Source organism: Chaetura pelagica, unplaced genomic scaffold (genome assembly GCF_000747805.2).
Source record: "Chaetura pelagica isolate M959 unplaced genomic scaffold, ChaPel_1.0 scaffold405, whole genome shotgun sequence".
Classification (NCBI taxonomy): Eukaryota; Metazoa; Chordata; class Aves; order Apodiformes; family Apodidae; genus Chaetura; species Chaetura pelagica.
In genome coordinates, this window is record NW_009953489.1 from 2,936,427 (window position 1) to 2,950,913 (window position 14,487).

A 14,487-nucleotide genomic window follows, 5' to 3' on the forward strand; every position below is an offset into this window, starting at 1 on the left:
GCGCTCAGCCGCGGGGACCGAGAAGCTGTTGCACGGCTGGGCAGGCAGCGGCGAGAGAGAGTGAAGGGAAGGCGGAGGGGAAGGACGTGGGGTTTCCTCTGCCGAGCAGCTCGTGCTCCGCGTGTAGGAACGCGGGTGCTGAGGTTGCCGAGAGGGAAACTGTGGTTTTCCTTGGCACCGGCCCGGGGCGACCAGCTCCTGTGCCACGGAGGCTGGTACCGAAGCCTGGTCTCTGCTGGGCATTTCCATGGTCGCACTGCAGAGACTTTCAAGTCTCAGCTTTAAAACTGGGTGCTACAGAAACTCACATCAGGCTGGGGAAAAAAACCAAACACCAGCTTCAGGCTGTCAGGCATTCGTGAAAATACTGTATCTTGCCCAGGCTTTTCATTTGGAGCAAAATTTTAAAAAGTCTGAACTGGAGTTAATTTGAGGCCTCACAGCATTGCTGTGTGGGGTGTTCCTGCTCATGTCTCATTTCTCCAGCAGTCAGAAGTGGAGGTAATGCAGTGTCTGAACTAGAGGGAAACAAAGACTCAAATATATGCAATGGAGTAGCTTTTCATCAATTTTCTTTGCACGTTTTGCAATAATTAGCACAGTAGTTAATGGGTTGTCTAGTTCAGTGAGTATTGGTTCATTAGAACACCAGGTGCTTCTTGTTTGTGTTGTACAGCAACTCCTGGGAAAATGAAAAGGGAATGAAGAATTAAAACCATTACTCTGCCTGCCCTGGTGGGGCTGGAGCTGTGGGGAAACACTGGCTTTTAATCAGGATTTGGATTAGGATTTTTAATCTGGATATGTTTGGGGTTTTTTTTCACTTCAATTTTTCTTAAACTTTTTGTGGAACAGCCTTTGGTCACTTCTGTGAAGGAAACACCAGTGAGGGGCTGTGTACCCCTAACCTGTGTCTGTCTGGCACAGTAAGCACTACTACCAGCTGTTCAGTGAAGAGGGAATGGAAGATAAATGGGAAGAATATCTCCTGTGGTTTACTCTGGGTGGCTCTGGCAGGGTGTGTGTGGTGGTAAATTTCTCTGCAGTGCTCTTCAGGCCTTGGCTCTGTAGGCCTTGGCTGTACAGGTCAGTGGAGCTTTGCTGTCTTCCCTGCACTGCTAACTGGAGTTGGAACTTAGTTTCTTCCTTAACATCACTTCCATTGCAGTGTAGAAACTTCCAGCTTCAAGGAAATTACTCTAAAGCCCATCTAGCAGGCTTATCTGGGGTAGAGGTAGACCCTGAGGTGGTAAAGCTATGATGACTGGTATCAAAGTGTGTTTTGTATTGCTTGGGAGCAGTAACTTGGGTTAAGAACTGCAGAAGGTGTCTGTGTAGGCAGGGAGGTCCAGACTCCTTATCTGGGGGTGCTGGAGGAGGAAAATTCATTCTAGGAAGAGAGATGGGGTGGAAGGAAGGGTGTCACAAAGAAATGAAAGTGCCGGTTCATTTTACTACATCCCTTACTATTCCCCTAAATTCAGCAGACATCTGTTGTGCTCACAGCAGATAATCTGTGTGCTGGCTGGGCCAGACTCTTCTGTTTAGAGAGACCAAAGTCAGGAGTACCTCTGCTACAGCAAAACCACTGTATTTTTGAGATCCTGTGCAGCTCTTTACATCAGCTCTTGCTAACCTTTTTGGTGCCCATGCATTTCTGTGCTGTTGCTACAGCAGGACTGTGAGTCTCCAGGGGGAGACCTGCTGCAAGTACAGGGCTTTGGAAGCAGCTGAGCAGCTGTGACTCTCTACAGGGCTGGTGTGTCTGTGGTGGCCAGCTCCTGGTGTTGAATGTAGGATCCCTGGTGGGGTTTGTTGGCAGCCTTGAGCTCTGTGATCATGCTCCACAAACTTGAGTTGAGCAAGTATTCCCATGAGCCTGAGCTACTGCTTTACCTTTTCATCTAATACCAGTTTAAGTGCATCCAGTCCAGCTGCAGGTAACCCCTGAGGACTTGGTGGACAGAATCTGGGCTGTGGGAGCTGTGAAATGCCTGCTGTCAGCAGGTGCCCTGCTCTTCTCTGCTGCTGCAGGTACAGAATCACTTGCCTTTTTGCACTGACTGCTTGACCTTGAGCACACAAGAAGCACTCAGCCCATCAAGTGATTCCCCTGGGCTGTGATTCCTGAGAGTGTGTGTGTGAAGTTCATATCGGGGACAAGTCTGCTGGTGTCCAGAGAGCTCCACTGGGTTTGGCCCTTTGCTTTTAAAAGGCCACTCTGGAGATTTGAGTCTGGGAGTGAGGCATGGGCATGTTCTGGGAAAGCCATCTCTGTATTGCATTGAGATCACGGAGACATTATTGATCCCAGACAGAAAGAACATTAGATGATGCTGCAGTCAGACCAGAAATGTATAAACCTGGCATGAAAACTCAGACAAAAGCACATGATGTTCCTCACTCCTGTGCCTCCTTTTCCCTTCCCTTGCTCTGTCTTCTCTTGCAGTGGTACCTATTTTCAGTAGAGCTGTTGGTTTTTGTGATGTTTACTAACTTCTCTTGATTGTGTCATAAACAGTCTCCATCTCGCTCATTAATGTCACTACAGTGGGTACCTGACCTGAATGCACATCAGGCAATTAGTGCTGTGTGAGCACCACGGATCTTTCTAGAGAAGGCAACTTTCTCCCATTCTGTTGGGAAAACTGAGCTGGAAGAATTGTTGGTCTTCTGATATGGAAGGCAGCAAGAGAGAGGGCAAAACAGCACAGGATTAAAGTAGGTGAAAACAGGGTTTGTAAAGCAAACTGGGAGGAAAGTCCCCCATTGGGGTTGACTCCCTCTGGAATAGTTCCTGCTTGTTTTGCACATATCCAAGGGATCACAACGCCATGAAATACTCCTATAACTCTCCAGCTGCTAGTACTAGTAAAATAAACTTAAAAACTTTGTGCTGCTAAAACCAATGTTGCCTTTTGCTCATTCAAAAGGAAAAGAAAAAACAAGTTACATGTTGGCTGCTTTTAAGGTTCAGTCATCTTCTTTCTAAAAGATGATAATTGAATTACATCTGCCTCAGGGGTGAAAATTAGCACCACCAGCAGTGTTAGTTTTGGTGTCCTTTAGGAATTCAAGTGAATAAACCTCTGGTGCTAACTCCTGGCTCTGCACTGGGCTCCATTTGAGCAGCTGCCTGGTGACAGTCCCAGGCCACAGGTCCTTTGAGCCTGAGGGTCGCAGAGTTGCTGGCTCACAGGAGGATGGCAGAGTGAGATTAGCTTGTTCTGTGAAACTGGAAGGTGGTTCAGGTGAAGGGATCCTTTTGAACTTGCTAAAGGTACCTCTTAACTACTGTGGTACCTACTTGTGTGTCTTTGCCTTATAGAAATACTTGGAGTTGGTGCAGATGAGGTCAGTTATGTAAACAGGACCTGTGTAGCAAATACAATGTTTATCTGATGTTTAACCTGTTGGATCTTGCAGGCTGTTGTACCTGCTATTTGACTTCCTGGCAGATTTCCCTGGTTTCCCTCTTCTGATGCTCCAAATTGCCACAGCTGTCCTCTCCAGGTATTTTTCTGCTGAAAACAACAATATTGGGAGTGCAGTGACCGAAGGTGGTCTGTCCTGGGTGGGCAGGTTTGTGAGTTGGGGGCTATTTGGCATCCCAGAGAAAATGTGGTGTTCTGCACTGCCAGAAAGCTGGCCTTGGCCCTTTTTTCTCTCTTAACTCCACAGGTTAAACTTGAAACTACTTGATTGTTACATTTGAGAATGCTGGTTTAGAGGTTTCTAAAAGCTTACAATTTTCCTTTTGCAGGCCTAGTCAGTCAGGCTCCATTAGACAGAATGATGTGAAAAACATGAAAAATGGGACAAAGTTTTCTAAAATAGCTGTGCTGAATAATAAGTGGCTCAGCAAAAAAAATTATATGGTAGCTTAGCCTGTGGTATTGGCTTTGTTGACATCTGCTTTGGGACATTTTGAACAACTCACTTGTAGTTTCAGCATTCATCAGCAATGTGGTCATTCCAAGGCAGAGCCAAGCAGAACATTCAGCCTCCAGTGCTGCAGGGAGAGGGGACCATTGCTGATCAGGCCTTCTTGGCCTGGGAATCAGGGTCTGGTTTTGTTGCAGGTTTCCTCAGGACCTTAGGCATCCTTTTTGAGTCTTCACCTGTGAGATGTGGGGAGAAAAGCCCTAAAGTTTCCTTTCTCCCTTTAGTCTCTGATGTGAAGTGGGTAGGGATGTGCCTGGCACCTGTGCAGCGCCTGGCACTGCATGATCTTCATCTTCCTTCTGTCCTCTAGGTGCTGCTGCACTACAAACAATTGTTGTTTTCAGGGCATTAATTTGACTTGTATGTGAATGTGTAAATTGAGCTCAGATGATACCCTGGGTGGTTTCCTTGTGCTGACTTGCACTGCACTGACTTGAGTTAAGCCAGACCTGCTTGTTGTGTCTCAGGCTGCTGGGGTGAGAGCTGTCCCTCTGGATTCTTTATCCTGAAATACTTTGCATCCTGTGAGGCATTTGTGCCAAGGAGACTAGAAAGAACTTTGTGCACTGACCATGTGTCTTGTGGGTTACACGGTGTTTGCTACCATGTCAGCTGAAGTCAAATAAGCTTATGTGACTGGTGTGTGGCCTGAGGGCAGCCCTTGAAGGCAGTTCCCTTCAAGAGTAATAGTGACACTCTGGCCACCCCAGGATCTAACTGAATGAAGAGCTGGGTTTGCAACTTGGGCAGCCTTTGGCCCTTCCCAGCTGGGATGTTGTGTGTGAAGCGCTAGTGCTACCCTGTGCTCTGTGACTTGCTACTGAGGTGCCTTTTGCTAGCTGCTGTGTTAGGCACCAGATGCATCCCTCCTGAGAGAGTATCTGAAAGAGCTCATGGCAACAAGGGACACACTGGGAACGGTTCCTATAACCAGGAGGTTGCTGGAGGCCTGGCTGGGACAGTCCTAGGGACACAGAAAATCCTTGGGGACTTCAGCCTTGCTTGAAGAGCAGGTTCGAACTCTCTCAGGTCTTATGCTGCAGAAAGCCACCAGCAGCAATTTTCTTGAAGTGGAGGGATGCATCTTATTTAACTCTTAATGCTTTCTGCTTTAAGAGCAATTTTTTCTAAAAGTTGCTGCTCAAGTATACCTAGTTTCCTGCTCTGTGTTTTGCTTTGATCGGCCAGCCCAGCTTCCAGAATTAAAAGCCCCATCCCTCTTACAAAAAAAACCCCAACATGCCAACAAAAAGCCATGAAGTAAAAATTCATCCTGCATCTGGGCATGCAGCCTGTGTAGCCTGACCACAAAGTGAGGCTGTTGAATTCTAGCCTGGGCTATTTATATTGTTAGTGGGACAGCTTTACATTGACTGAGCTGCTCTCTCCCTAAAGATACTTTTAATTAAATGTTATTTGCCAGGTCTGACTTTCTAAGTGGCTTAGATCTAACTGGTATAAATGGGATAATTTTTTTTCCCCACTGAAAGCTTAAGAAAGTAGGAGTAATCTTGTTGGAAGGCTGCTTGTGTTCAGAGCCATGACTCTCTGTTTTATGTTAGTAAGCTGATGGAGTGTAAAAAACCAAAACCAGCTCCACAACCAGAAAGGTGACAGTCCTGCCAGGACTTGGTGAGAAGGGGAAGGGACAGCAGCTGCCTTTGGCTGGGAGCACAGCAACTCACTGAACAATGCCCAGCAAGGTTATGTAACTGCTAGGGAAGGAAGTGAAAATTTATCATTACAGTGCAGCTTCAAGGGCAATGTTAAATGAGCAGTTTGCAGCACAACCCTGTACTTAACTGACTTAATTAACTTCTCCTGAGATAAAATGGCAGGACTGATAAGGGCAATAGTCATGGCTTCTGCCCCCACCAGGAGGGGTGCAAATACAGGTTCTTTTTAGAACTGAATCTGAGGTGTTGATCTGAGAGCCTGAATGGGCAGCTAAAACCTAAACCAGTTTAATGGCCTGATCCAGCAAGTGCCTGATTCATCCATGTCCCATTGAACCTAGGAAAGGGGAGCAAGCACATGCTGAAACATTTTGTTGATATCTGATTTTCTTATTTCACTGGAAGAAAAAAGGACTCCTCTGTAAGACCCTGGACACTGGATTAGCAACACAAAGCCTGAATGAATTCCTTGGAAGGCAGTGCTGCTATCTGATCCCTACCTTCAGGGCAGAAATAAATAGCTTATGTCTTATGCTATACTTTCAGCAAGAGGTTTTTGCCCCAGGATGACAGGCACTGGGACCACAGGCCTTTCCATTCTGACTCTGAGATTAAAAATTATATATCTAAAGAAGCTTCATCTTCTGCTGTGAGTCAGTAGCTCTGTGCAGCTGCTAAACCTGAAGGGATTTTGAATGAAGAATACTGGATTGTCTTGTCTCCCCTTATGCTCTTCTGTTACCCTTTGCATGGTGCACTCTGGAGCAGCCAGAGTTGGTCTCTTGAGAGTTGGGGTCTAATGCATCTTTCCTCCAGGTGCTGCATGAGAAAGATTAAGAAATTGATTTTACCAAGGGAAAACACCAGTGTTTTACTAACAACATAATTCAGCACAAAAGTGATTTTACGTTGAGCCCTGGCCCCACCTGAGAACAGATGTTTTGTCTTGGAAGCTGCTTTTAAAAATGTATGGCTAAAGCTTTGTGCTGTCAGTTGGTAGCTGCAGGTTGCCCCCTGAGCTGCAGGGAATGGCTGTGTGGTGCTCCTGGGAAGCAGCTCTGAACATGCCCTGTGTGACAGGGCTCCTTTCCTGCCCTGGGGATTGTTTCCCTCCCATGCTCTGGCTGCCAGGGAGCAGATGGAGGTGGCACGTGCAAAAGCAAAGCACTGCCCCTCTGAGCCCCTTTCCTGGGTGCTACTTATCCATTGCTGTAATTCATGGTTTCTCTGGTACTGCCTGGTGTCCCACACTGCTGTGCCTGATCCTGGTAGGGTTCTATCTTCTCCAGGGTTTCAGAGTGCTTGGTAGCCATCAGTATTTTATTTCTGAGAAATACTGTTCCTGTTTTCAAGGGTGAGAAATTGTATGGGTGTAAGGGTGAAAGAGAATGTAGGTGGCAAAATGAGGAGCAGAATGTCCTGCCTCCCACTCCCTCCCTTCACTGCTTCCTTACCCGTGTCACAGTGGGGTTAATTGTCAATTGAAGGGGAGACCTTGGCTTTGCCTTTTACTGAACCGTGCAGGGCAGTGCAGAACAATATTACAATGGTTCTGCTGTTCTGCTTAATATGGGACAGAGCAGAAGGTTTTTCAGAAGGAAGTTACCAGCTGGTGAATTAAACACCAGGCTCTGCCCATTTACAAGGTGTGCCTCACAAAGGTGGTGGGAACACTGTGAACCACAGGCTCTGGGGGAAGCAAAGAAGCAGCCTGGGTGGCTGTGGGGTCTGGGCACCATGAAGAGGCCAACTCTAGGTACTGGCTTGAAGAAAGCAGAACAGCCCCAAGTTGTTAGTGCTCAGGCACTTGTGACTCTACAGAGTTATTTGTCTGTCGGGCTTTGAGAAGAGAGCAGTTAATTTAAAAAGGGACACAGAAAAAAGTTCCCTGTCAGAAAATCACCTGCAAGTTAAATAGCAAAAGAAGACAGTGGAGTTCCTGGGTGCCCTGCCTTGAGGGGTGGTTGTCTTTGGGGTATGGTGAAAGGTGGAGAGAGAGAACCACATCTCAATTCTCACAGTGGAGCAGGAAGCTTTTGGGATTGGTAGTGGCTGCCAGTGCTTTAAGGAGGGTCCTGTTATTACTGTACTCCAGTTATGCTTTTGTAACATTATCCTATCACAGCTAATATCACAGAAACCAGCCCCTTTTTTTAGCAGCTGTCTGCAGAGATCTGTATTGAGAAAATGCCATTGGGGATTGTATCTTGCTGCAAAACATGGAGGCCATCAGATCTACTACTGGCCAGGCTTTCTGCAGCATGAAGGCAGGATTATAAACCACCAGTGACTAGGAGATACCTAGCGTTATAAGCAAGGTTTGTTACTCCCTCCTCTCTGACAAATATGCCCTTCTGATTTCAGCAAGGAGTAGCTTGCTGGTGAAACCCATGGGCCAACATCTCGTGGTGACTGGAAAGGGACTTACGTAGATGTAGATGAATGTCCTGGAATTGTGAGACTCCAATTGTGCCTCAAGGTATTTCCTGGCCTCCCAGTTCAGCTGAGTGTCTGAGCTCCTGCATGGACCTAAATAATAAACCAGATGAGTTCACTGTGATGTGCCCAGAATTTTAAGGCTGCAGCTCTTGGCCAGCTCTTGTACCAGTTGTTTCCATCAAGGCTGTAATCCAGGAAACTCCAAGCATGAACTAGTTGTTGATTGAAGTCTGTGGTTTGGTGCTTTCCTGTGTGAAATCAAGGGAGGCTGTCGTGTTACCTGTATTCATCCCTTCCATGTGCACAGTGGGGAGTGCAGATAGCAGGAGTGTGCCAGCAAACACCACGGGGAGCTTCAGCACCGTGTTCAGGTGTCTAAGGGGTTAACAATGAAATGGTTGAAAATAGCCACTTTTTCCTCTGCTGTTTTGGGAGAAAATAAAAACCCACTCTGCAAATTGTACGTTTCCTTCAATAAAGCCATTCTTTGGCATCTGTTTTTGGCAGAAAGTTGTCATCTGTCATGGCATCGAGCAAGCGTTTTGCAGAGTTGTGTGAGACATCAGCAGGGGAAAAAGCCTGTGAAAGCTGCAGAGGTGTCTGAGACGCTGGCATCAAGCAGAGGTGTCTTGCTGGGTCTGTATCTGCAGGAAGGAGTGCCAGGGCTGCGTGCTGCTGCCTCATCCTGCTGCAGGGCTGAGGAGTATGTGGGCTCAGTGGTGAGCAGGTCTGTGATCTCTGGCTGGGCAGGTCCTGGCCCCAGCAGCCAGGATTCTCCCTGTCTTTGTTTTAAAGCCAAACATGCAGTGACACAAGGATGGGGAATGAGCAGAGAACTGTTGTGTGACCTGCCCCTGCATCCCATCCCCTGAACATAAACACTTTCTGCTGTGGGGGAAATGTCTCTGTTTCTGGGTCTGATTCCTGGCGTTTTAGGAGTCCTTTCAGGTTTGCTGAAGCAAGGTCAGACTCCAGCTGTGCGTGGTGAAGCTCCAAGTCCATGTGCAGAGGGCAGAGGTCCCCTGGCCAGGGCCAGGGTAGCTGTGCTACCAGCAACCTTAGGAAGGGAGGAAAGGAAAGAGCTGCTGTGCAGACCTGGCTCTCAATGAGGACTGAGTCATTTCTCAAGGCTGACGCTCCCTCCCAGAGCTGGTTGCCTGAGGCTAATGTGGCACACAGGCAGGAGACATAAAAATATATCTGGCTATATGCACACACAGAGGAGGGAAAAGTAACAGTTCAAAACATGTGACTGGAATGAAAATTAAAAAAAATAGACTTCCCAATTAAAGCCATGTGTGTTGGAGGATGTAACTGCTCCTGGAAGGCTCGTTGAGGCTGTTTGTACAGCACAAATGCAGCCAGTCCATAATGCCCTGGATGAAAAAAGACAGGCTTCTCCAGCATGTGAAATCCATCTGGAAGCAGTGTGGTTCCTGCCTGGCAGCAGCTTCCACAGCCCACCACCCTTACGGGTTAAGGTAAGGAGCAGCCTTGTCACCTGTCTCGTCCTCCCTGTCTGAAGCCTGCTGCTGTGCCACGTCTGTCTGTCACTGCTTGATGATGATGTCTCTGTGCAGCAGCAGAGATTTATTTTTTTTCTGAAGACATGCATTATTCAGTAGTCATGATAAATGAGCTCCCTTGGTTTGGGTGTACCCTTGATGCTATATCCTCCCTTCTTTCACCAGCGTGAGGGGGGAGTGGAGCAGGGAATTCTTGCAGTGCTACAGAGCAGCCTGTGTTCTGTACAAAGCCATTGCAATACCTCTGAGGTTACAACAAGGAGCTAACCTAAATCTAAAATAAGTCTGTGGAGGCATCTCCACTATCCAGTCCTGCTTGTTCTGTCTTCCTAACTGCGTTTCCTTCAGGCAGGTAATGCCTGATACAACGTTAAACTTTTGGCTTCATCATTTCTACCTGCACGGTAACAAACACTTTATTTGCTGGGGTTGGATGTGCTGCAGGCCCTTCCCCTGCTTTGTGAGGAAAACAGAGGAGGTTTTTTGGCATATAAAAGCTTAAAAATCTGATGCTTCATCCTTTTATTCCCCCTACTGAAGGCTCAATTCCAAGAGACATATAAAAGAACATAATTCTGTATTTTTTTTTTAATGAGAAGTTTTGTAAATCACTTAAAGCAAATCAATGTATGGACTAGCTCATGATTTTGTGATAGAGAAAATTATTAGGGAGAGTATTAGTGTTCTTGCTGTATCCAGGGAGACTTCCCAAGAAACGTTTATACAAACAAATTCCTCTTATGAAAGAGCAGGACCAGAGTCCACATGACAGTTGCAAAGATGTACCATGTATGTGGCAAATGCCTGTGGTGACTTATGCCTGCCTGCTGCACACCTGATTGAGCTGCACTGGCACCCCAGTGTTGGAGCAAACCCTGCTGTGGTGCAGTGCTGGGGTGGAAGGGGACTCCATTCACTTGATTCCTACACCCGTTGCAGTGTTGTCAAGTGTTTCCAGGGTAGATGTTATCCGTGGAGCTATACTAGGACAGAAGTGCTAAAAAATTGGGAAGCCACACAACCCTCTGGAAGAAGTGACAGCAGCTTGCAGGATGCTGGAGCTCCAGGGTTCCCTGCAGAGGCAGCAGACACCTGCCACAGGCTGTGCCACATAGTGCTAGACAGTGGCTCTGGTTTCAGATCAGCAAAGCAGAACATAATTCTCACCTTGCATGCAAGCTGTGTTGCTGTGAGGTGATGGCCTGGCCTTCTGGGAACCCTGCCATACTCTGATTTATAGGCTTGTGCATTAATCTGGTGACACACATGGATTTTTCCATAATGCCGTGAAGAATCCAAAAGTGCTCTTGCTGCTGTTCTGCAGAGCCTGGGTTTGCACAGAGCATCTGCAGAAACTGTCTAGAGATTCTGGTAAGGTCTGCAGAGAACCTCTGGGCTGATACTGGAGCTCCTGGGGGGCCTCTTTTTCCTGGTTTTTCATACAGATGTGGAATATTATCTTTACAACATCCAGAGGGGTGTCCTGGGGCTGTGCAGCAGCCAGGGAGGGCAGCAGTGTCCTGCACCTGAGCTCTCACTGTTTGCCAAGGCAGCCTTTGCAGTGCATCAGTGTGTCTGGGCTGATTTCCAGTTTTTAGCACCCCTGAAATTTTCAAAGAGAGCACAACAATGATTTTAACAGCCCTCAGAGCATGAGACAGCTGCAGAAAAACAATGTAGAATTGGTGCAATCTGTTCTGCAAAAGCTTTGCCAACAAAAATCTGTCCTGGTGTCTGGTGTTACAGCCAGCCCTGACTTGAGCTCTGCCCACCTGCTCTCTGTGACCTTGGAGAGCCACCATGTCTGTTTGCCTTGGTGGTTTTCTCTGGCTTGGGCACCAAGGAAGGTAATCCCCAAGAGAGAGGAACTACCATGGGCTCTGGCTCATGTCACCCTCTTCACTGCCTTTACCATGTGGAAGTTTGAAAAAGGAGTTTCTGCTTGTTTGGTTTTGCTGGACTTGATCACTTGGTTCTTGCTAATTGTTTTTCAATGAGTTCTGCAGGAAGTGAAGGAGGGCCAGGCTCATGTTCTTTCTGTCACTAAGATCACATCCAAATCCCTTTCCAGGTGCAGAGCATCCTGAGCAGTCTTGGTGAGCTGCAGTCACTCAGCATCTGCCTGGCTCAAACGCAGGAGTGAGAGATGCAGGGTGTGTATTTTCAGATAGATCCCAAAGGCCTCTCTTGGCTTTAAATGCTTGGCCTGGGGCTGAAGGGGAAGCAGATGAGACAGGAAGGGAACAGAATAAAATTGGATGTTGGTTGCTGAGGAGTCAGTAGAAAAATGTGGTGTGAACTTTGTCATCGTTGCCTTTTACCCTACAGGGTGACGACAGCCCCTTTGCCTGAGCACAGAACAGGGGGTTGTGTGGGGATGTGGATGGGAAAGAGGCAGGACGGAACCTCTCTGACTGATGCAGGGGAGGTTTGGGTATGGCCAGGAGGTGGGGGGCTGGGGCAGGCAGCAGGGGCAGCCTTTGTCTGGGTTTAACTGTAATACGGTCCCTAGTGCGGTTGGGATTTGGCAGCATCTTTTCAAGATGTAGTTGTTTTCCTGCTGCAAATCTGTGCTCCATGGCAGGAGCAGCTGGCAGGTTGTGAGAGGAAGAAAGGGGGGGCTGCAGTTGAAGGGGTTTCCAGGCAGCTTGAATTCAGCAAAGACTTGGGCCTGTGGCCTCTGAGTTTCTGGGAAAATTGTCTCTTGGCTTCAGAAGAGTACTCTGGGTACTCAGGAAAGGAAATCTCATAAGGCCCCTCAGGTTGTGCAATTGCAGAGAAGAACTGGAACAATGGTGCAGGGTGGCATTTGTGGAGCTGAGCTTGTCCCTGCTGGCAGCCTGGAGGTGGCAGGATCATGGGGCAAAGCTGCCTCATGGCTTGAGTCCCAGCCTGCAACCTCCCTTTGTCTAACCTGAGCTGGAACTGCTGTGTTGTAGCTCCACCATGGTCCATGAGGACTCTTCCCTGGCTCTGATGAGGAGGACAGGAGGGGCTAGACAGTCCCCTCTCTCATCCCAGAGAGGAGCTGGGCTGGGATGCAGCCCCATGGGATCTGTGAAGCCCCAGCTGTGTGCAGTTGTAGAGAAAAGGTGGCTGGACATCTCATCTCATTTGCAGTGCTTCTGAATTTGGAAGGATAATCTCCCAAACCAGAATCCAGCCATTTTCAGTAACAAGTTTTGTGTGAATGAACCCCTGTATTTTGGTGGTTAATAAAAGTTGAACAGCATAAATAAAATGAGTAATTGGCTGTTTTCAATGTAGACCTGTTGATAAGCTATTTGTTTTTGTAATCTATATCATAATTTTAACCCAAAGGAGTTGGTCACAGGAGCAATATGCTGATTTAAATCACAGCATAGATTTAGTGAGAGGATGTGTTGACCTAATTGCCAAAGCAAAGCTATAATGAAAAGCCATTCAGACTGCATGTCCTCTCTTGCCCTCTGGTTTCTGGAAGAGACTAAAGGAAACAGCACTTCACTTCTGGTGAAATAATCCCAGGAGTGTTGTTTCATTGCAGTGTGATGGATTAATTTCACTGAAGGCACTAGCACTGTACAAGAAGGCAGAGTGCTCTTGGAAAACTCAGGAAGTTCCCCTCATTGTGCTGAAATCAGAGTTAATTTTGAGTATCTGCAGTGAGAAAATCTGAATGCCTAAAATTCCATCCTGGTGTAGGGACTGGCTTGCATTGCCACTCTGCATGGCAAGTTTCAGATGGAGGCTGTTACTTTGGCTGTGGTTGGCAGTTCTGGGGTGGGACAATCTACAGACAGTGCAGATAGAGCATCCTCCTTTGTGCCTCCTGCAGGAGAAAGAACATCCTCAGACAGGAGCATCATTAGTCTGCTAGCATTTGGCAAGCTAGTGCTGCTGGCCTCTACACTTACTCTCCTTCAGCTCAAATGGCAGGTGGGGGTGGTTGGATTTATACCCTGTTCATGAGCCACGTGAAGAGACTGTGATCCAGGCTCTTCAGAATGTTTCATTCTCGCTCTGCTTGAAAGTGAGTTCTCCTGCACAGTCCCTCTTCTGGGTCATCTTCATCAGTTCATGTGTTTTGTGGATTTTCAGGAGTCAGAAGGTTTTATGAATGAGTTTTCAAGTTGGTATCTCCTTAATCTTCATTTCCTTAGACCCTGGAAAGTGTTTGCATCTTTTAATTTAAGTGCTTTGAAACTGGGCATCAAGTGGAACTGTTAACCAGGATAAGATGAAGTTCACATTTGCACCTTAATCCCATCTGAACTTTCTCAAATGCTGCAAGTTAATTACATCTCACCATGATTCTTTGATATCTGAGTAATTTTGGAGCACAGAGGCTTAATTTTGTGCTCGTTGCCTTTTAGAGGTCTCAGATAACACAGAAAAATGCTATTTTGTTCTCTGTTCTTGCTATTTAAGTTGTGTTTGGGGCAAAGATTTGGTACATGGATCCAATGTAATTATTACCAGTGTATAACTTACTGAGAGCCTAACTCTTCCAAGTGTAGAGCAGGTTTCTAGAGTTCATCACTATCTTAAGCTCCTGGAGGTGGAGACATTTCTTTGGGCATGCTTAGATCTTCAGTCATTGTTTGGCATCATGTTGAGCTGTTGGCACAAGACATGTGAGCATCCTCACCTGGGTGGAAAATGCTGCACCTCATCCCCAGGGGAGCAGCTCTAGTTAAGTGGTTCACTTGGTGCTTGCAATGGAGAGCCTGGCAGGGTCACTGGGACACAGGGCTCCTCGGTTCCTTTCCATCTGACTCCTTTCTCCATCTGACTTCACTGTGGGCAAGTTACATCTTGCTGTGTCTTAGCTTCCTTTTTTGCAAAATGGGCTAAGAGCTGCCCTGGCACCTTTGCAAAATATTCTGTGGCTCTTAGGTTGACAAGTTTCTATGCACACC

The 14,487-nt window shown here is 47.2% G+C and overlaps 1 protein-coding gene across 1 annotated transcript in view; it reads right to left on the minus strand.

Annotated features, from left to right (window-relative positions):
• Positions 1 to 14,487, minus strand: part of QSOX2 (quiescin Q6 sulfhydryl oxidase 2) — a 98,428-nt gene that overhangs the window by 79,337 nt on the left and 4,604 nt on the right. The window contains exon 2 of the mRNA XM_009998950.1: positions 8,341 to 8,435. Within this exon, the coding sequence (XP_009997252.1) occupies positions 8,341 to 8,435 (95 nt within the window). The remainder of the gene's footprint in view (positions 1 to 8,340; positions 8,436 to 14,487) is intronic.